The sequence below is a fragment of the Exserohilum turcica genome (genome assembly GCF_000359705.1).
Source record: "Exserohilum turcica Et28A unplaced genomic scaffold SETTUscaffold_6, whole genome shotgun sequence".
Taxonomy (NCBI): Eukaryota; Fungi; Ascomycota; class Dothideomycetes; order Pleosporales; family Pleosporaceae; genus Exserohilum; species Exserohilum turcicum.
The window spans coordinates 892,250-913,408 of NW_007360277.1; the positions used below are offsets into that span (position 1 = coordinate 892,250).

General features: G+C 46.6%; 4 protein-coding genes across 4 annotated transcripts; 3 read left to right on the forward strand and 1 right to left on the reverse strand.

The window, feature by feature from the left end:
* Positions 1-2,826: 2,826 nt before the first annotated feature.
* SETTUDRAFT_34199 (uncharacterized protein) lies at positions 2,827-5,716 on the forward strand (the record flags this gene model as incomplete). Its single annotated transcript, XM_008031255.1, has 3 exons — positions 2,827-3,253; positions 3,314-3,600; positions 3,653-5,716. 3 exons carry the CDS (start codon positions 2,827-2,829, stop codon positions 5,714-5,716), a joined length of 2,778 nt encoding a protein of 925 aa, XP_008029446.1.
* An 8,276-nt stretch (positions 5,717-13,992) lies between these two features.
* On the reverse strand, positions 13,993-15,301 carry SETTUDRAFT_34200 (uncharacterized protein; the record flags this gene model as incomplete). Its single annotated transcript, XM_008031256.1, has 4 exons — positions 13,993-14,966; positions 14,987-14,998; positions 15,031-15,149; positions 15,204-15,301. The coding sequence occupies 4 exons, from the start codon at positions 15,299-15,301 to the stop codon at positions 13,993-13,995; spliced, it is 1,203 nt and encodes a 400-aa protein (XP_008029447.1).
* An 801-nt stretch (positions 15,302-16,102) lies between these two features.
* SETTUDRAFT_96446 (uncharacterized protein) lies at positions 16,103-16,423 on the forward strand (the record flags this gene model as incomplete). The annotated part of the gene is made up of 1 exon (XM_008031525.1): positions 16,103-16,423. A coding segment is annotated over one exon (321 nt), but the record flags the coding sequence as incomplete, so codon positions are not given.
* Positions 16,424-16,591: 168 nt separating this feature from the next.
* Positions 16,592-18,783, forward strand: SETTUDRAFT_156369 (uncharacterized protein; the record flags this gene model as incomplete). The annotated part of the gene is made up of 4 exons (XM_008031526.1): positions 16,592-17,459; positions 17,511-17,796; positions 17,835-18,408; positions 18,766-18,783. 4 exons carry the CDS (start codon positions 16,592-16,594, stop codon positions 18,781-18,783), a joined length of 1,746 nt encoding a protein of 581 aa, XP_008029717.1.
* Positions 18,784-21,159: the final 2,376 nt, after the last annotated feature.

Consider the following 21,159-nt stretch of genomic DNA (forward strand, 5'->3'; position numbering starts at 1 on the left):
CGTACGCAATACATACCGCGCTCTAGCAGAGCATCACAACATCGCTCGCTCTACCCTCCATGATCGCGCACATGGCAAACGCTCGAAAGAAGAGAAGGCTCAGAGTCAACAGTATCTCACCCCATGTGAAGAGAGAGCCATCGTAAACTTTTTGTTGCAAATGGCTGAATTCGGACAACCTGTGCGAATAAAGCATATACCTTCCCTGGCCTTCATCGTCGCTCGCCAGCGATCCACGAACAAACCAGCCAAGCCTCCAGGCAAGAACTGGGCTCGGGCTTTCGAGAAACGCCATCCAGAACTCAAAGCAAGAAAAAGTACGGCGCTAGACTGGGATCGCTGCAATATCTATGATAAGGTGGTGAACTGGTTTAACGTAATTGGAAAAGTGCTGCAGGATCAGCCTATCCTACCAGAAAATGTCTATAACATGGACGAGACGGGGGTGATGTTAAGTATGCTCGGCAGTGTCAAGGTCCTTGTCGGTAAGGATGACTTGCGAAGCTATCGAGGCGCGCGTGTGAAGCGCACAGTAGTAACCGCGATCGAATGTATCAACGCCGGTGGTAGGTATCTAGACCCAATGATAATCTGGCCAGCCTCAACTCACCGAGCTAACTGGACCACTTATCCTACTCCTGGATGGCATTATGCATACTCTGAATCTGGATATACCAACTCTACAATCAGCTTAGAGTGGCTTAAGCGTGTATTCGACCCTCAAACTAAAGAACAGGCTAACGGAAGACCACGGATCCTCATATGTGACGGCTTCGGGACGCACGAAACCCTTGAAATCTTAGAGTTTTGTTTTGAGAACAGCATTTTGCTATGTCGCCTTCCCTCTCATACATCCCACAAGCTACAGCCTTGTGATGTCGCCGTGTTTGCCCCACTGAAAGCAGCCTATCGTGACCAGGTCGAGCGACTAGAGCGAGGGGGTATAGGGACAATAGGGAAACAACATTTCACCTATCTATACAGCCCTGCAAGGGAAAGAGCTTTTACTAAGAGAAACATTCTTGCAGGATGGAAAGCAAGCGATTTGTACCCCTTCAATCCCGACAAAATACTCACAGATATCCCAAAGCCGGCTGTTGAACCGACGGCTGCTAAACCGACCATTCCAACCCTCAGAACCTGTGAAATTGATCCTTTTTCTCAAGGCGAGATGGCCCAGACGCCAGTGACACCTGGGGCTCTTACATTTTTGCATAACCTGATTAAAGAGGATGCTTATGCGGAAGATGAGATGAACAAGCAGCGCCTACAGAGGCACATACAAAATTTTGCCAATGCTGCCCAAACATGCTTTGCCGAGCGTGCTCTTCAGCGGCAACAAATTCATTTCCTAAGGAAAGTAAATAATGAAGCGAAAGTTCGCCGATCTACTAGATCACTGGTAATAGGGACGGCGAAGGTCATGAGCTATGAGGATCTTGAGGAGGCACGGAAGAAGCGTGCTGAAAAGGATGCAGCTAAAGAGAAGAGTAAAGGAAAACGTAGTCGAAAACGCAAGAGTGCTGCATTAGAGACAGATGCGATAGGTCCGAGGACTAAAGTAGCACGGATAAGTGAAGAGCTAGAGCTAGTGAGAGCTCCAGTGCCGTCCGTACAGGCTGTCCCAGTAGCACGAATGTATTAATATCATCGCAGCCTTCTTCTAAGTTACAGTTTGTTGTATCGTTAACCCGTGATTCTGCATCCTCTTTTAGTAGTAGTTTCTTAAAAAGACGGCAATGGGAAAGGTCATGGATACTGGTTGCTTATCCACCTGTTTTCGATTGCACACAAATGGCGAGCCATAAGCAGCCGTAGCGTCAACAGCCACAAAGTCAGCAATACAGCCACTCTTAAACTGGTATAGTGCTTAGAGAGGTACAGTACCTAGAATAATACTCCGTACTGGCTTAGGACGGTACTGTAGAACTGCGCTAATCTATATTAGATTCAAACGCCAAGGCCTATAACGCCGATAAAACTCCTCTCTACTCGGTCATGTTCGGAACAATCATTTTTGATGAATGATTATGTTCGAAATTTGTGACAATATTCTCTCTTGATAGAGCCTTTATATTCTAACCCCAGATTTCGTAGAAAGACTAACAATCGTGATTGTGCAGGGTAGATTTGCTGAAGCGACTCTGAACGTCTTTACTAAAATGATCAACAGCATTATTGAAACTGCTGTAATTTTCTCATTGCAACCTAATTACTAGAGGGGAAATAGCTAGAATATAATTATTTCACAGTTATAATTGAATTCATTCGCGAGGGAAAAATTAATGTGCCTAAACGGCAGCCTTGTCCGGTTACACAATGTGTCCGATGATCTCGGGAGGGATGTTACAACATTCCAGGTAATTACTTGTAAGAACATTCCACTGAGCCTGTGCAAGACAACTCCTAGTAGAATTTCCAGACTTACAGGTTTTCAAACACGGCAGAGCACAACTAGTTACAGGTAGCAATGGAAGTACTATTTACTACTAGTGGCTATTCAAAAACATCAGCTCATGCTTAGAGCAACCTGGCAGCCGTCCGGTTATTATCTATAGCTGATTAACTGTGGAACGTGGAGGAAGCCCGTTAGAAACGCAGACTATGTCAATCATCTATAAATAGCAGTAATTGATATAAGTTTCGTGTATTATGCAAGCTATGGAGCGTACCTAAAAATAGCAAATGCTTACTCTGTACACATTCGTTCACATATGACAGGAGGTTTTGTTGCATGGAAAGCATACGACGAATCTTCGGTTCCAGCTACGGCACGAATCTGGCGGTCTACGAGGGAACAGTCTCACGACGCGCTACAACCAGAGCATGAAGCAAGCGCGGGTACTTCAAGCTGAAGAGGAGGTAGAGAGACAAAAGTCGAGCCACTTTCGTGGGAGAGCAAGGGTGCCGCTTCAGTTTCTCCACTTCTCGGAGCACAATCCGCGCGATCTTGACCAAAGTAACGTAAGAAGATTAATAGGTGTGTATGCTGAGGAAGGAGTGAAACGGCTGCAATATGAGCATTATGTACCAGCAGTTATTGGGAAAGATGACCTTTCAAGTGCTCTTCAACTTTCTGGCTTGTCGCTTGTCGATCTCCTAAACAGCTCGCAGAGCAAACCGCCCCGCTTGACGTTTCCTGAAGGATTTCGCCTTACATGCCTCCACGGAAAGCACCGCATTGAAGCTGCAAAACATTCTAGCTCCCTGCAGGGCGATCACAGGTGGTGGACAGTCACGTTATACTCAGAGGGTACGCCATATGCTACGTGTATTTACAATACATCGATGTCCTGACATGAAACACCCGCAGGTTTGAGTACGCAGGCGAGAAGATCGCTTGTTGACGACTACTCAAATAGTCGAAAGTTCTCCGATGGAACGATATTTCGAAAGATAATTGAATACGAGACGTCTGACAACTACTCCAAACAACACTGGTGGTCGTGGCTGACGGACTGCAAAAAAGACATCCTATGCAGAATCTTCTCTCACTTGGAGTTCAATGCTGCCCTACGCCAGTTGTATCAAGTCCCTGCGCTGCTGGAAGATCTCAACATCACTGTCTGGCACAAAATCATAGCCACACGGAGTGACGAGGTAAGTAGCGAATAATATAACTCTAAGTAAAATGTCCAATCTAATGATGCAGGAATTCTTGCACTACATTAGTCTTGTACTCGCTACCTTCGACTACATATGCAATAAACAAAAACGCCTATTGATCGCACTTGACAGAGAAACTGTGAGACATTTGCAATCAAGATGTCCTGGCACGTCGCTGAGTGACCTAAAACATTTGGAACATCTGGTGCACAAAAGGCAAATCTTTCCCAATGTTGATGATGCCACCCGGCAAGAGATTTGGAAGAGATTGCGTAACACTAAATATTTGATACCCACTCTGGGAAGCTTACAGCATGACTTCAAATATATAAGAGGCCCCGCAGTGGCCCTCCACAGATTGCTGAGTCCTACAGGCAGTAGAAGACAGCACCGGAAGACCTTGCGCGATCTTGCAGAACTGGCGTTTTCGGCGCCACAACTACGCGAGAAAGTAACCATACAGATTACAAACGACTCGACACAGGAGATAACCGGTGATGAGCACGATCAGTTCGAGATCGGATTTCAGCAGCTCTACTTATTCGCCATGAGAGAATCATGGAGTCTAGTAAACGATTGTCCACTCAAAGAACCAGCGAGAGAAAAACCGTTACCAAAGTCTCCAGACCCTATTGTCTGGCACAATTTCGCGAAGCTTGCCTACACTCTGGGATTTAAATCAACAGAGGTCCAGCGACTAAAGCAAATAAACCCTTTTCAAGAGAAGGCTCGGCAGGTGCTTCTAGACAAACATGAATGGAGCTGCGAAGATGCACTTATACAACGTCTCTTGACTGATACAGAACAGCTCTATAGAATGATGAGTCAGAACACATCCTCACTGAAAAACGAGCCGCAGATGCTCACTCATGGGCCCGGTGAGCCGGTCAAAAGACGTCGAGGCCGGTGCTACGAAAATGCTTACGATCGAGACAAGCAACACATGTTCATCAAAACTCTCCTCCAGCCTGTGGATGGATATGCAGATTCAGTGACATCGCTCTTCGTTCGCAAGTCTGTCTATCAAGCTTTCTTCCCGTCCTGGAAGATTGCGCGTGAAGCACCTATTGTTTCAGAACCAAAAGAAGACGTCAATAGCAACAGAACTGAAGAGCAGACTGATGATGTTGATATGCGAGATGCTGCTGCAAGTAGCCCAAAAGAGGGCACTGATGGAGTTATGGCCAGACAGCAGAATGGGGACACTGATATGATAGACACAACTGCAGTGAGCCGTAGCAGCCAAAGAGGAGATCGCGTTGACGGATTTCCATATCTCCATGCAGGTTCGACGAAAACACCTCAAGAGGGCAATCCCATCATGAATGAAGAGATGAGAGGCGGCCTAGCGATAGCTATGAATACCGCAAGCACTGGCTTGATCAATGAGAGTTCCCAAAAAAGGAGCTTTGCTCACTCTAATACTGCCGCCGGTACCCTGCCTCCTGCACCACCATTAGCTCTACAGCTCGTTAGAGCCACCGACGCTCGACTTTCAACAACAAAGAGAACTCGCACTGACAATGATCGGGGAAATATCAAGGACCGGAATGGCAGTGAACATGCAACTGGTGCCAACACTCAGGTGGTCGCAAGAAGGGGATCCACTTCTACTATTCTTCCTACAAATGCGTTGACCACTGCACCATCGCTAGATTTACAGCTCGTCAGCCCTGGCAACACTCACGACTGGGCAAGAAAACGACCTCGCACTGGCGACTATGTGGAAACCATCAGAAATAAGAATGGCAATGGGTACGAGAGTACTTTGAAGCTTCAGCGACCATCTGATTTCCATCGCCACTTACGTGGTCGCCACTCACCTTTGAATTATGGGAAAAGCATTTGGGGCGACACGCATCCTCAGATTTCAAGCTCGGTAGAAGTCACTGTCTGGACGGACTTTGATGGAGAATGGGAAGAAGTCCAGAACAGCAGGTGCAACAGTAGTGAGCAAGTCCAAGAAGTGATTGGAAAGTTGCAGGCAGAGCGAGAATGCTGGCCAGCAACGAAGGAAGGTCGAGGGCTCATGGCCTCAGAATGTTATGAAATTGCAACGCAACCAGGGGGCGATTATCGTGTATATGTTACAAAGTATGAAGAGTTGTAAATCTTGTTTATAGGATCTGCAAGTAGACGCATACTAAAAGCGCTAGATTCTCAAATGTAGGGTATGAATTTTGATCTATATGGTGATCCAACTTTTTCTATTGCGGTTACTATATGTATATTTGGCAAGAGACTCAAGACTGATGCCATTATTGGGTCAGTCTTATGGCGATAATGTTGAACTAAGAAAAGTGAATGCTTAGTCCCATTCACACACTCTAGCTAGTATAATGTGGCATGATGGAGGATGGAGCTCAAGAAATTAAGGGGCGACCCGCAGTCAGATAGTCGAATAGCAAGCGCTGGTAGTGCATCGAGTGAAGCTGTCTATTCATGCTGAAGAGAAATCCCACTAGTTACACCCAGGTGGTCTAGTCACGTGCTACTACATCGCAATAGGTACTAGCCTCCGCCCGAAGGACTGATCAGTTCGATGATAAAATCATTCCATTCCTGTTCTACAAAAGATATGAATTCAGTGGATATTGCGACCAAAACCCTTAACATACAACTCTTCATAGTTACAGGTTACTTAGTACACATGCTTGAAGCTAAAGAGCAGGTTAAAGCGTTCCGTCGCGCGTTTCGAATTATACTTTCTATATCCAACCGTAAACTAATACGCAAAGCAGTGTTATCGCTTAAACTTCTTGATCTAAACCGCTCCCGCTTTTGCATACATCAGGCAATGGACGACAATATTAAAACACGTTGAAATATGATGTATAAACCTACGATAGAAGCTATCAGCGAGTTAATTGGCTATAGTTGGATTGCTGTGCAGAAATGGTACCATAGCGGCCATATCCGTCAAGACCGAAGATCTTGGGCGAATAAAAACTTTGAACGATGATATCGATTGTAATAGTTAAAGTAAGCAAGATAACTTTCTCAATCATATCTCCATCTCGGGCGGGTTGGAAAAGGCAAGTAGACAATTACTGTAGTTTTCTAGAATGTACTGAGATGAATGACATGGTCAGAAATAGCGATGGGAAGACGGCACTGAACTGTGCCGTCTCGACTTAGAGTATTTTCTTATTGGAGGCGGGAAAGCATTCGTTTGGTAAAAAAAATAATCAATCGCACGCGTATTTGCTCACCACCTATGGCTATGTATTTTGAATAAGAAACTCCACTCTCATTATTCTCGGGAGCACAGCAACAGAGGGCACATATCCCTCTAAGTCTCCATTCCTCCGGATGCTATTGGAAAAATTTGATACAACGTAAGAATGCCTGTTCTCCACCATGACATGCCCCGCTTTCTAAATGCTGAGCTAATCTACTAAGAGTTGTGGATTGCTTTCTTCTTCCTTGCTTTATTTCGGGCCTGCCGAGGCTAAATGAAAGGACGTTACTTGGATTGAGGTAAACCTTGTCGCAGTAAACTGGAGAGATTATATGCTGTTGAAGAGCTTGCATTGCACTAAAGAAATTGCGTTTCTTTAGACAAGGTGGACAACGGCATTCAGCTCCGATTTCGTGGAGCACGCGTTTCCTTCCCAGCGAGAGAAGGCTATCCTTAAGCGGCGACTAATCTACTAAACTCCCCTCTAGACTACCCTAAGAGTGTATAGGTGTGACCAATGACCATCCATCTGAACTGTCGTGAGACGTAATTGACCTTCCGGGATACGGAGGTAGATAATTCGTCGAAAAGTAGGTAGCGCTCGAAGGTGTAGGTGTTGGGAGGGTATGAATTGTACAATCCTTGTTGTACAGTTGAATCATGTCGTAGATATCATCTCGGTCCATGCCTGAACAGCACTTTCCGCTTTCTAGATGGTGCAGCAGAGCTGACGGCGCACTGAACTTTCCTCCGCATCCCTCTCCTACAGGGCAGCTTAGAGCGCTAAGTAGCTTATGCTTTATCAACTCACAGTACCATCGAAAAGGCTAGAGAGACGGAAACGTTCGCCGACATCTCCTACATAACTGATCATTCGCTCGTGCCGCAGTGGCTGTTTTGTTCTGTCTTGCATTGCCGTGGGGCTCTTGCTGGAGAGGCTTCCAATGCGCACTGCTTGCCATATGTGCGTTCAAGGCATGCATGTCTTTGAAAGTGGTGGCACATTTACAACACCTGTACTCGGAAGTATAGAGCTCTGCCTCACCATGACTTTCCCACGCACTCTAGATTTCGAAGGAAAGGTCGCATTTCAAATGAAAATAGTGCCCCGTAGCAATGCATTGGCCTTCAAAGATATCCTAGCGCTCACAGAGTTTGCCGCAACGGCAACGTTTGCGAATGGTAAAGTCATATTGAACCACTGGGGGATGTCTGCAACTACCTCTGCAGACATGTGGGGGAAAGTGCCCTCGGGCTCTTAGATGTTCGTCTAGACCAATCGCATATGTGTAGGTGCAGCCACAACAACACTGAAGATGATTGGTTGAGCGGAGGGTCATTTGGATGATTTGGTCGATAGTAGGTGTATCGTTTCTAATCAAGTAGAAAAGGCTGCGAATGACCAGGAGTTGAACTGGAAGAGCTAGATGTACATAGATGACTGTTTGGTGTTTTGTCAATTCTACTGTAAGATGGCTACTGTAACGATGTTACAACCTCGCCAAGCATTTGAACCAACCCCAAGGCTGGATCGGAGGAAGTATCCGCCGCCCCTTCCATCAGTCATGGTTTCTAGTCGGACCTGGTTCGGGCCCGACCAGGGCAGGTATATATGGAGACACTCCCTTTAGCTAGCTCAGTAGACTTTTGATATCCTTTCGTACAAGGCCTATAGGTGTCTATTCGAATCAAGGCTCGTTTGATGTCCCACGCACTCCCATATGCCTCTGAGTGACGCTACTGCCGATACTGATCCGAGTAGTCTTGCCTGCGCCGTTACAGCTACTTCTAGAACTACGAAGTTGGCGTTGGAGATTCGCCCCTTCAACATCATTAAGCTGATGGGCTCCTCCAGCGACGCTAGCAGGGAGGACGGCTAACCCACCCTAGCTATAGGGTTGTAAGCTTTCCGGCGATTGAGGAGTACTATATTGTAGATACTAACTAGTAGGAGCTGGGCGGCTTAAGTTAATCTAAAGCGTATAAGGTATAGCTCCCGCTGAGCGAGGTTGAACCCCTGCTTTGAGAAAGGGCGCGAAGTGTAGATACCGGAAGCCAATTCTGCAAGCGTAGAAGATGCTGTGCTATTGCTTTTCTCCAAAGCTACCTGGCAGAAGCCTTGCCTAAGCAGGCCATCCATGAAGACATACTATGGGGAGCTTGATTACAAGTGGCATTCCTGAAAGTGCCCCACACTAGCTAATAGTTATGGCGCTAACTATATATAACTACTACATCACTAATGTCCAACACAAAAAGACAACTCCGAAACCCAAAACCAGCCTATCAGAGAGGCAACTAGTGCTAGTTAGCGAAGTGCCAGCTGCTTTCGACGCTCTTAAACTAATAAATGCTTTCAACCACGCATTTACTACCAAAGGAGGTGTTCAATCTCCTGTAGTAGCCTCAATCACGCCCTCCACCAAAGGCAATAAAGTAGTCACCACTACCCCAGCCTTCACAGCTAAGTACCTGCTAGAAAATCAGGATATCTGGAAGGATATTACAACCTACAAGGTTGCCCAGCCAATAAGCCCGTGGTATAAGGTAGTTATTCACAAACTACCAACGAACCACAGGCTAGAAGTCCTAAAGGAAGAAATTGAAACTTTCAATAAAGGCCTAAAAATAGTAGGCTCTCCCTTCTGGCTTACCCTAGAGACTAGAAGAGAGAACCAGAACTTCGGATCTGCCTGCGTCGCTTTTGCTACTGAAGAGGAAGCCTAAAGAGCTATTAGAGGAAAACTCTATATCTTTAGGCAAAGCCTTAGAGCTGGAAAGCTTAGAGTTATTAATAACTTAAAGCAATGCTCAAAATGCCAGGGCTTTAGCCACCTAGAGGCTAGGTGCACTAAAATAGCCTGTCAGATGTGCAGCGAGGCTCACTACACCAGCCTACACAAATGTAAATCTTGCCCTATAAAGGGCAAAGCATGCGTCCATACTATATTTAAGTGTGTTAACTGCAGCAAACCTCACGCAGCAAACAGCCCTAGCTGTGATATCCTTATAGCTAGGACCACTAGAACGAGCAACCCTAACAACTAGGATGATAAAAATCCTACAAATAAATGGTAATAGAAACAGTGCTACTACTGAGAGCGCGCTTAATCTAGCTCTTCAAGTAGACGCTAAAATCGTTGCAGTACAGGAGCCCTGGCTACCCAGGGGACCCTCGTACGCAAATACTAGATCTACCGCTCACCAGGACTTTACTCAGATACTACCTAACCTAGAAGACAGCTCCCTAAGGCCTAGAGTACTATTCTATATTAGAAAAGACCTAGAGGTAGAAGTTAATCCTTATATTAGCGATGATAACGACTTTATAGCTATTAAAGTATTAGCTACTACCTCAAATCTCTACATCTACAACATTTATAACGAAAAAAGCCTTCAGGAAGGCCTAAACTAGATGACAATCCAGAGGCGCCTCCTACAAGAGACTGTGCAACCTCACTCAATTATTCTAGGGGACTTCAACACCTACCACCCTAGATGGAGCCTAGTGGATCGCAGCCCTAGCACACAAGCAAAGGACCTAGTAGAGTGGATAGATACTCAAAATCTCACGCTGCTAAATACCCTAGGGACCGGAACTTTCTACAGAAGTAATATGCGGAAAGAAAGCGTACTAGATCTTTCCTTTGCAACTAACAATATAGCTGCTAGCATCCAGGACTGGCAGACTATACCGGAAGTAGGATCTGATCATCATGCTATATTGTTTAGTATCGACACGCCCAGCCAGCTGCATAAGCAGCCGAAACGATACAATACGAAGCGAACAGACTGGACCATCTTCAAGGAGACACTAGACGAAGACATTAAAGCTCTAGAACTAGAAGAGCGACTGTTAACACTACCTCCTTTCTCAAACTATACCTCAAGAAGTCTTATCCTAGGACAAAATATCCTTCTAGAAACTAAGCTAGATAAATTAGGAGAGGATCTCACGAAGGCTATACAGTACGCACTAGAAAGGTCAACTCCGCTAGTTAACCAAAGGCCCAAGCCAAAGCCATGGTGGACTAGCGAACTAGATAGCCGTAAAAGAGATTTAAGTCGGGCTTATAGAGCCTATAAAAACGAGGCGAACAAAGAGAACAATAGCTCCCTCTACCAGTGAAAAAGAGAATATCTCTGCACGAAGAATCGATGTCTAAGAGCTATCCGACGAGCCAAATAGAACCACTGGGAAACCTTCCTCCAAAAAGACTCACCTAGGGAGATCTTTAGAGCGCTAGCATATACAAAAGACAACCTTAGTACCCGAATACCTACAATCAAAGGCAAGGAATCGTTTACTGAGAAATGTAAGGCTTTCAGAGAGGACCTCTTTCCTCCGCCACCAACAACAACAACTCCCTCCCTCCCCACCTACAGAGGAGACAGCAGGTGGACCTGGCCCGCTCTAATAAAGGACTAGCTCACCTGGGTCTGATCTAATCAGCCAGGAAGTTATCCAAAAGGCATACACAATGCAGCCAGAAACGCTATTTCAGATATACTCTACTTTCTTTAATCTAGGCTACCACCCAAGGTGCTGGAGAAAAGCAAAAGGAGTTATCTTGAGAAAACCAAACAAACCTGACTACTCGAAACCAAAGGCCTACCGAGTAATTTCGCTACTAAACTGCCTAGGCAAAGTACTAGAGAGGCTAGTAGCTAGGAGACTAGGCGCACTAGCGGAAACAACTGATCTACTCCACCCCTCTCAACTAGGAGGAAGACAAAAGAAATCCGCTATCGACGCTGCGCTGCTCTTCTATAATAACATACAGCAGCAGAAAAGAAAGCAGAAAGCGACTACTACTATCTTTCTAGATATCAAAGGAGCCTTCGACCACGTCTTAAAAAACAAGCTACTAGAAGGCATGAGAGACCAAGGCCTACCCTGCTGCCTACTAGCCTGGACAAAATCCTTTCTCGAAGAGAGGGTACTAGAGCTTTCCTTTAATAGACAAACTAAGAAGCCACAGTAAATCTTGACAGGAACGCCTTAAGGAAGCCTAGCCTCGCCCATCCTGTTTCTAATTTACTCCAAACCGCTATTTTAGGCGATTTAAGTAAGTGCAAATATCTACTCCTCGTCTTATATAGACGACCTATAAATCTCTATATCATCTACGTTAGTAAAGAGAAATATAAGGCTACTAGAAAAAGAGATCTAGAATCTCTTTAGACTAGTAGAGAAGTTAGCTATCTAATTTAATAGCTTAAAGACTAAATTAGTTAACTAGACAAGATCTAGAAAAGATTAAAGTAGAGTTGTTACTCTACTAAACCACGAAAGAGTATACTCTAAGGAGCTGGTTAAATGGCTAGGTGTCCACTTTAATAGCAGCCTCAAATTCAAACACCACAGCCACATCAGGAACCAAGAGGCTAGCGCAGCTTTTCACCGGCTTAGCAGGCTAGCCAACTCAAACAAAGGCCTCTCGCCTAGAGCAGTGCGACAGCTCTATTTAGCCTGCGTCACGAGCGTAGCAGACTACGGGTGTCAAATCTTCTAGAAGGAGCAGTAGATAACACTTAACCAGAGGCAGAAGCTGCAAAATCAAGCCTGTAAAAAAAATCCTAGGATCCTTTTAAACATCACCGACTATACTAAGCGAGGTAGAAGCAGCCTTATACCCTCCTAGAATTAGGCTAAACAACGCCCTACGATAATACGCCTTTAGAGCTAGAAAACTAGCCCCTAGTCACCCTCTTAACATTGCTATCGCTAGCAACTAAGGGAAACAGCTAGAGCGTATTACTAGATCTATCTTAATAGCCCTATCTACAGATTGTGAAAAGATTCAGCACTACGCGTCAAAGCTATAGAACTTAAAAATACTCTATAAGACAATTATATCTAAGAAGTCTAAGGAAGCCAAAGTAAAAGAATATAAAGAACTACTAGAAGATAAATACCTCCTCTCTATCTACTCAGACGCCTCAGCTACAAGCAAAGGCAAGGGTATAGGAGTTAGAGTAGCTTACTATAAAGGAGCTAGCCTAATAGCTTAGAAATAGGGTAATATATGATACAACTAGCTAGTCTATAATAAGGAGCTAAAAGGTATTACCCTAGGCCTAAAGAAAGCCGTTAATCTAGTAGAAGACTACCTAGAAGTTAAAGTATATGTAGATAATTAGGCCGTAATACTTAGACTAAGAACTGTTTCTAATAACTCTAGGTAAGAATAGTAACTTAGATATATTAGAGCAGCAAAAAAGCTTAAGGAGAAAGGCCTAATACCCACGATCTACTGGGTACCTAGCCACCAGGACATCATAGGAAACGAAAAAGCAGATGCGCTAGCAAAGGAGGCAACAAAGCTAGACCCATATATTAAGCTTATAGTAGCATTTAGCATATACAAGCATGCCTTCCGAATTTATCCGTAGTAGTTGATCAACTGGGTTTCTTAGCGTGCGTTGAAGCGAGTCCTGGTAAAGAAAATTCGTCGTGATTACTGTGCTGTAATATATTTTACGAAACCTCAAGTTTACTCTTCTGTTCTAGAATCGGTGATAACATGATGGCTATCTTGGAGGCTTTATTGCCAGGATCACGCCTTAGGCTATAAGGTTGGATTTCACTCCCTCTCTATAGCATGCATTACCCCACGGCGATGAATTGTGCAGCTCATACCGTGAAGATCGGCCACTTATGCGCAGCGACGCCAGCCTAATGGATGGTGACCAAAAAGGCGAGAATGGCCATCTTAGCCCTCTCAGCGCATTCGGCTCGCCCATCTTATTATCCCGTCAACCGACCTTATTTGATCGCCGCCCTCAGCTTCGGTACACATAAAATTCATCAACAAGACACAGCTTACTATAGACACCATGCATATGTAGATACTTTCATCCCTTTCATCGATGTGTCATAGAGCACCCATTAATCGATCCATCCATCAAAAAACTCTAATACAAATCTTTATGGAAAGCATCAGTTCAGCTACCAAGGATATCGCTTGTTTAGCTCATGGAGGTATGCCGTACCCCATTGAATATCTCCCGGAGTTCCTGGAAGATTAACACCCCATTCGCTTGCCATTTGAATGCGGCTTCCGAGACTGCGATTGAACCCCCTGACTTCCATATTATCGGCAGCGGAGTTCCTGTCTTAGGAGATATCAGCTTCGACATTGTGAGGGGCAATACAGTCAATTGACAGAATACTTACCAAACTTTGCAGGCCAGATGCAAGGCTATCCGGATGATTCACTCTGGTTGCAAGGAGCATGACTTCGACGAAAAGGATGTTGAAAGGTTCCCTGGATGTTCTCATCTTGATTGGGTGTGGACAACGTTATGCTAATGCCGTCGTTGGTGACGTTAATTGTGGGCCGGAGGCTTTTGACGCCGTCCCAGGCCTTCTGCCAGATTGAGAGTTCATTTTGTTCTTGAATATGTCCTCTTCCCTCGTTCTCTCCCTCTTTCTCTCCCTCTTTCTCCCCTTCTTCTTGCGTTGTATTCGTACTCGCACTTGTACCCATACTAGGCGTCGATCCTGGTGTCTCTCTTGACTTTTGATCCGCATTTAGTGCATCTTCTCCCTGTCCAGGTGCGGAGGTGGATTCGGAGCCATCAAAGGAAACTCCTAGCGACCTTGCAGCGTCTGTTTGAAGAACTTCGATAGGACTTTCGAGCTGTTGAACAAAGCGAGGGCTTTCCGCCTCATGTTTTCCTCCATACCAGCTACGGATCATACTCTTTGCATGGATAGCAATGTCGTTCTGCTGACGCCACCAATGGAGAAACCCGGATGAGCCACCTCCATTGACAAATTCTCGTCCATGCTCATAGAACCTTGCTCCCTTATCCACAAAGTCCCTCTGGTTCCTTCTTTTGAGCTCCTCGAGATTCCGGTTAAATGCACGCTTTTGCGCTTCTACTTCTGCAGTCCAGTGTGTCGTAACGAATGTGACCTGCGGCATGAATCTGGAGCCGCAAAAGCTTAGGAGAAAGGGCCGCAATTTGTCATCGATATCTTCGTTTCGATCGATGATTCTGCTTACGTAGAGGACGCCAACGATTCGAGCTTTGGACCGAATGCGGTCGATCCCACGTGCGATTTCGGTAAGAGCCGCTTCTTCTGCATTTGTATTGATGCCAGGCGTGTCCATGACGAAAAGCAGAGTCTGACCAACCCCAACAGCTTCGATCTGGATCGTCTTGGTAACTATCAGCGTTAGGACGTACGATTATCGGCGGCTACAAATCGTTTCCGCGTCCGCATCATTTACCAGGATCTGTACCATCACCCGCGTGGCCACTGGCACCGGTCACGCTCTCCAAGAATGATGATTTCCCGACTCCGGGACGTCCCAAAAGGAGAAGTATCTTTGCTGGATCAGAATCAGACCTGCAACTGGTGTTAACGAGTGAGGTTTAGACAATGATTAGGCTGAGCTCTCACAAACTGTTGATCATGTCGATACACCATTGCGTTTTGTCCTGGATTGAGATGATGTCTTTCTCGTTGGAGCTGGAATTTTCTCCATTTCTGAGTTCCATTGCTTTATGGATATGGGTAGTGAAATACGGAAAGATGTTCTCGAAGAAGGTCTTTACAGGATCGGCATGAGAGTTTACCCCGCATCAGGCTGAGAGATTGCCCAACTCAGACAAACATGTCACGCCACAAAGAAGAACCAATCAGTAATTTCTATACATTACACCACCGCTTCACCGGTCACTTTTACGACGCGAATGCAAGTAGCCTACAGCTTTGGCACCTGGTACGACGGTACGACGGCCCACACAATGCCATAAGAGCAAAAGCTTCGCTTATCTGCTGAGGATTGTAAATTACAAATACTCTGTCAAATAACTACAGCTTATTCAGACTTGTACTGGTCAAATTCAGAGCTCGCTTCAGTCGGAAGTACCTACCAGGATGACGGGCTTGCGCGAATCTATGTGCATTGGTAGTGACAGAACTGCCAATGACTTCCTACTATTGCAATAGTGTTCTGCTGCTCAAGTCCTATTTCTTATATTTTCCGAACAGGGTAGAGCTTATAATGAGTCCCATAATAAGGGTGTCTTGTTTATAGTATCAAAGGTGGCTTTTTGTAAGATTAGCAAGAGCGCTGTAAGCTGTGCGTAATTTTTTAGCTAAATACACTTTGGAATATGTAGAAATAGTTAAAGTACAAAACTTAAGAGTACTAACACAGTATCAAGACGTGTGGTCAAAGGTTTAAACTGCTTAAAGATAGGTACCTCGCTTATTTCTCGACCAACGGTGTTTTTCTACTAACAGTGGGGAACGTTAGCCCCGATAGACACAAGGCTCGAGAGTCGCGCGACCGTGAAGAAGTGGTGGTGCACTACGGCACTATCGCATCTGGCAACCAGGTGATGCGAAGCGCTGCCGAGAGAGACAGAGTTAGCACGGAGCTCGGTGGGGTGCTGTGCTTTGAGATGGAGGCGGCGGGGCTAATGAACAGCTTCCCGTGTCTTGTCGTGCGCGGTATTTGCGACTACGCGGACTCGCATAAGGACAAGCGTTGGCAGCCATATGCGGCGGCGATGGCGGCGGCGTACGCTAAGGAGGTGCTATCGGTGATACCACTAGCGCAGGTGGCGGCGTCACGCACAGCAGAGGAAGCGATCAGAAAGGCGAGTGGTTAGTGTGGCTACCGTATGTGATAGTGATGCATCGAGACTAATAGAACGCTCGAGGGTATAGCTAAACCGGCCTACTGCATCCCCTTCCTAAAGAACCGACACTTTGTCGGACGGCCCAACGAGCTTGCTATACTGCGGAAGCGGCTGCTTGTAGATCAGGACTGTCAGAAGATGTCTATCGTCGGACTCGGCGGGACAGGCAAGACGCAGGTGGCGCTGCAGTTTGCGTATGAAGTCAAGGAAGCACAGCCAGAGTGGTCGATCCTCTGGATGCCAGCGCTGAGCATGGAGAGCTTCGAGCAGGCGTGTACAGAGATTGTGCATGCACTACACATACCGCAAGCAGCAGATGAAAAGGACGGAAAAGAGCTAGTGAAGGCATGGCTGAGTTCAGGCGATGCAGGGCGGTGGCTGCTAGTAGTCGATAATGCCGATGATGCAGACATCTTCTTTGGGGTCGGACAGCGGAGGGGCATCTTTGACTACCTGCCAAAGAGCGAGCAGGGGATAGTAATATATACTACGCGTACCATGGAAGTAGCAGTGTCGCTGACACAGGGCGATGTCCTGGAGCTCGGAGCGATGAACTGGCAGGACGCAAGAGAGTTTCTTTCGAACTCGCTGGTTCGCAAAGCACTTCTCCGCGATACCGCAATGACAGACACTCTGCTAGACGAGTTAACATGCTTGCCACTGGCAATCACGCAGGCAGCCGCCTATATAAACAGAAACCGTATATCTATCCTGAAGTACCTGCAGCTACTCCGCAGCACGGATCAGGGCCTCATCAGCCTTATGAGTAGAGAGTTCCGCGATGACACAAGGTATAAGGGCTCATCGAATGCAGTAGCGACAACATGGGTGGTGTCGTTTAGCCAGATCCGCAAGCATGATGCAGTAGCGGCAGAGCTGCTAGCGTTTATGTCGTGCATAGAGTGGAAGGCTATACCGCGCTCACTACTTCCAAGTATGCATTCAGAAACTCGGATGGAGGAGGCGGTTGGCACGCTGTGCGGGTACTCCTTTCTGGCAAGACGAGGCAGCGATTTTCCTGAGGCAAATGAGGAGCGTGACGGCATAACGGGTGCAGACAGCGAGGAATGGTTTGATATGCACCGAGTTGTACACCTAGCGATGCGGATCTGGATTAAGAAAGACGGCCACGCGGCTGAAGTGGTGGAAAACGCCGTGTGGCATGTCGCAAGAGTCTTCCCGTCCGATAACCATGCGAACTTGCGAGTATGGCAAGCGTATCTGCCACATGCGCTACGGCTTCTAGAGGCCGAGCAGGACTGCGATGTTAAGAGGAAGTCGGAGCTGTGCTTTTGGGTCGGGAGATGCTTGCATGCTGATGGGAGGATGCGAGAAGCGATGACGTTACTAGAGGAATGTCACAAACTAAGTAACTAAGGAGCTCATTGGCGAAGGATGATCCGGACCTACTGTCTGCCCAGCATACACTCGCAGTAGCATACCAAGGAAATGGACAGGTGAAGAAAGCGGTAGAGTTGCTGGAGGTTGTCGTAGATGTGAGAAACAAGGTGCTGAAGGCAGACGATTCCAACCGACTGGCGTCGCAACACGCGCTCGGAACGGCCTATGAAGCAGATGGACAGGTGAAGAAGGCTGTAGGGCTGCTGGAGAGCGTGGTCAAAGCCAAAGAGATGCTAAATGCAGATAATCCCTCGCGACTGTCGTCGCAGCACGTGCTCGCAATGGCATACCGAGCAGACGGGCAGGTGAAGAAGGCGGTCGAACTGCTGGAGGATATTGTGGAAGTGAGACATAAGATGCTGGGGGCAGACCATCCCCATCGACTGGCGTCGCAGCACCAGCTCGCAGCGGCGTACCAAGCAGATGGCCAGGAGGAAAAGGCAATAGAGCTACTGGAGAGTGTGGTGAAGACTAAAACTCGCATTCTTAGAACAGACCATCCTTCGCTGTTGTTGTCTGTCGAGGCTCTGGCTGACATGCATGCCAAGCTAGCTGTCCAATCAGACGAAGCGTTATACTCTTCCTCGCTCGAGAGCCCTACGACAGCTAGCTTTGCTGGTTCTATCGCGCAACAATGCAATTAGAAGTGGCATATAATCTTCTTCTGTGTTCCTGTTCATACGCATTAATCAACGACTAGGAAGCCTCGCTAGATGAAAGTTGTAGATAACTAGTTAATCATAATAATAGCTGTTTAATACATCGCATGCTCCACTGACTATCACGTGAGCCGTGTAGCTTGCTGAGCACTGACGCTGTTAAAATACGGTTAGTCCTCTTCGACACAGTAGGATGTAGGTCTTCGCTTGGCGGTCCTGCTTGATATAGCACAGATGGCTGCCGTAACGCAGCCACCTTATCAAGCGTAGTGCTCTTCTCGGTATATACGCTTCCTATAGCGCTATACAGGGTGACGAGCTTTTAGACAGATGTACTACACTTGTAGTAGACACCGAGGCAGGCCGAGGTAAAGGTATTAAGGATGTAAGTAGTGAGATGCGGTATTGTAAAGTCGACAGGAAAGCTATGCCAAAAATGTTGAGTACATGAGAACCTAAAGATCTCAAGCATCTATTCCGGGAGTATTCAAGCGGTGCAATGCTTGTTGGCGTTGTTGTGATAGAAAGTGCTGCTCGTGTTCCGCCACGGCGGTTGTTCCGTTACGATTGGATGGACGTTAGTAGAGAAGTTTCTAGCGCCTTTTTTCAGCTTAAGCTAGGACACTGTTACCTAAGAGACTTCCTCTTCAAGCGAGGAAAAGTAGACTCTAAAGTGTGCCCCTGCAACTATAGAGCTACTCAAGATCCTACACATATCCTACTTAGCTGCACGCTATTCCAGGAGGCCAGAGCAAAGATGCAAGAAGCTAGCAGGGACCCCCTATCACTAGCTTTCTTACTACACACAAACACAGGCATACAAGCTAATTACAATTAGCTTTATTAAGGAAACTAAGGCTACAACACAGGCCTGGTATAAAGGAAACCTTGAGAATTAAGGCAACACCCACAGCAGGTGCCCCCGCCCTACACCCACTTTACCTACCTCTTCTACCCGTAATACCCCCTACTACCCCCCTCGATACTAGGCTACGAGCCTCACCTCGATTCAGATAGCCCCCTCCCCCAACTACACCAAATTGATAGCACTGTTACAAGGTATGTAACGTCCGTCCCTGCGGGTCGAACATCCCCCCGCAACGAACCACGAATGTTGTTCAACCATGTTATACTCACCTTGCACAATCATATAGGGTCAAGTTGATAAGATTGTATTCTTTGCCTTTATCTCTACCTAGTACAAGCTCTATATAGTAAAATTACAGCGTTGTAGCGTGTGTTCTTCAGGTTCTTATTTTTGGCATAGAAGGTGCAATGTTAAAACACCCCTGCTCTCTCTTAAGTAACACTATTGCTTAATCCCTCGGAGCCATTATAGGATACTTAAATAGCGGCATAATACAGTCCCACTCTTAGAAACGTGTGCAGCCCTGATCTAAGTGCTCTCCGAGTTGCTCCGGTGCGACGTGCCACTTCATCAGACTGAGCGAAAAGACTTAGCGTGCTGACACAGCTAGTATTAAAAGCTTAGCGGTCTGCAATGTACACCCACGCTATACCAAAACGGCTTAGGCTGTGGCGCAAAGCTCCAGAGGCTTCGTCTAACCACCATTTACGTGCATGGTCACCTGCTGCCTGTCCTTAGAAATCGGCTAGAGATAGACACCACGGCATTAATATTATATACATACTATGTAAGGGGCGCAACCCCGGAGGGTAGTCTTAAGCTCGGGAGCACAATCGGACAGGCCAAGGTAACAAGATTGTATTCGATAGAGAGCTAAGCTCTCGGCTACGTAGCTATCTATATACAATACTAGTTGCTAGAGCAACAATCGGGCCGGGCAGGTGGAGTAGACGAGGTCGTAGACGAGTATAGGAGGCAAAGGCGTTCAGCCCATTACATACTAGTTGATATAAGGATAGACCTACCTTAATGTAAGTATATTAAATATATAAGTAACTACTGCAAATATGCTTCTATTGATCATGATTTCTTCTCTATTTCACCTCACAAAACCATATCCTCCCTGATCCTACTCCCATGCCTACCAGAGCCCCACTCACGGCTGAGCTTGACGGCCGATACTCAGACGGTATCCACAGTACATTTCTTCCGGCGTGCAGAATCCAAACACTATCTGAACTTAGACTGACATCTTGGTACTGTGGTTCTGATGCTGCCATGTCTGTGATGTTAGAAACTTGGAAAGGAGGGATAGCGATGATTCCAATGTCTGTAAAGAGTAAAGTATCAGTAGAATCGAAACATAAGCTGAAAAGAGTCTTGCCAACAACAAGGGTGTGAAGACACGTCCCGCTGCTCGCGTCCCAGATCTTGACAGTGTTGTCCCAAGACGCTGACGCGAGCCGGGTGGAGTCGTGCGAGAAGGCCACCGAGTTAACATCACTGCTATGACCCTCGAGCGTGTGCACACATATCCCGCTGCTCGCGTCCCAGATCTTGACAGTGTTGTCCCAAGACGCTGACGCGAGCCGGGTCGAGTCGTGCGAGAAAGCCACCGAGTTAACAACACTACTATGGCCCTCGAGCGTGTGTACACACGTCCCGCTGCTCGCGTCCCAGATCTTGACAGTCCAGTCGCCTGACGCTGACGCTAGCCAGGTGGAGTCGTGCGAGAAAGCCACCGAGTTAACAGCACTACTATGGCCCTCGAGCGTCTG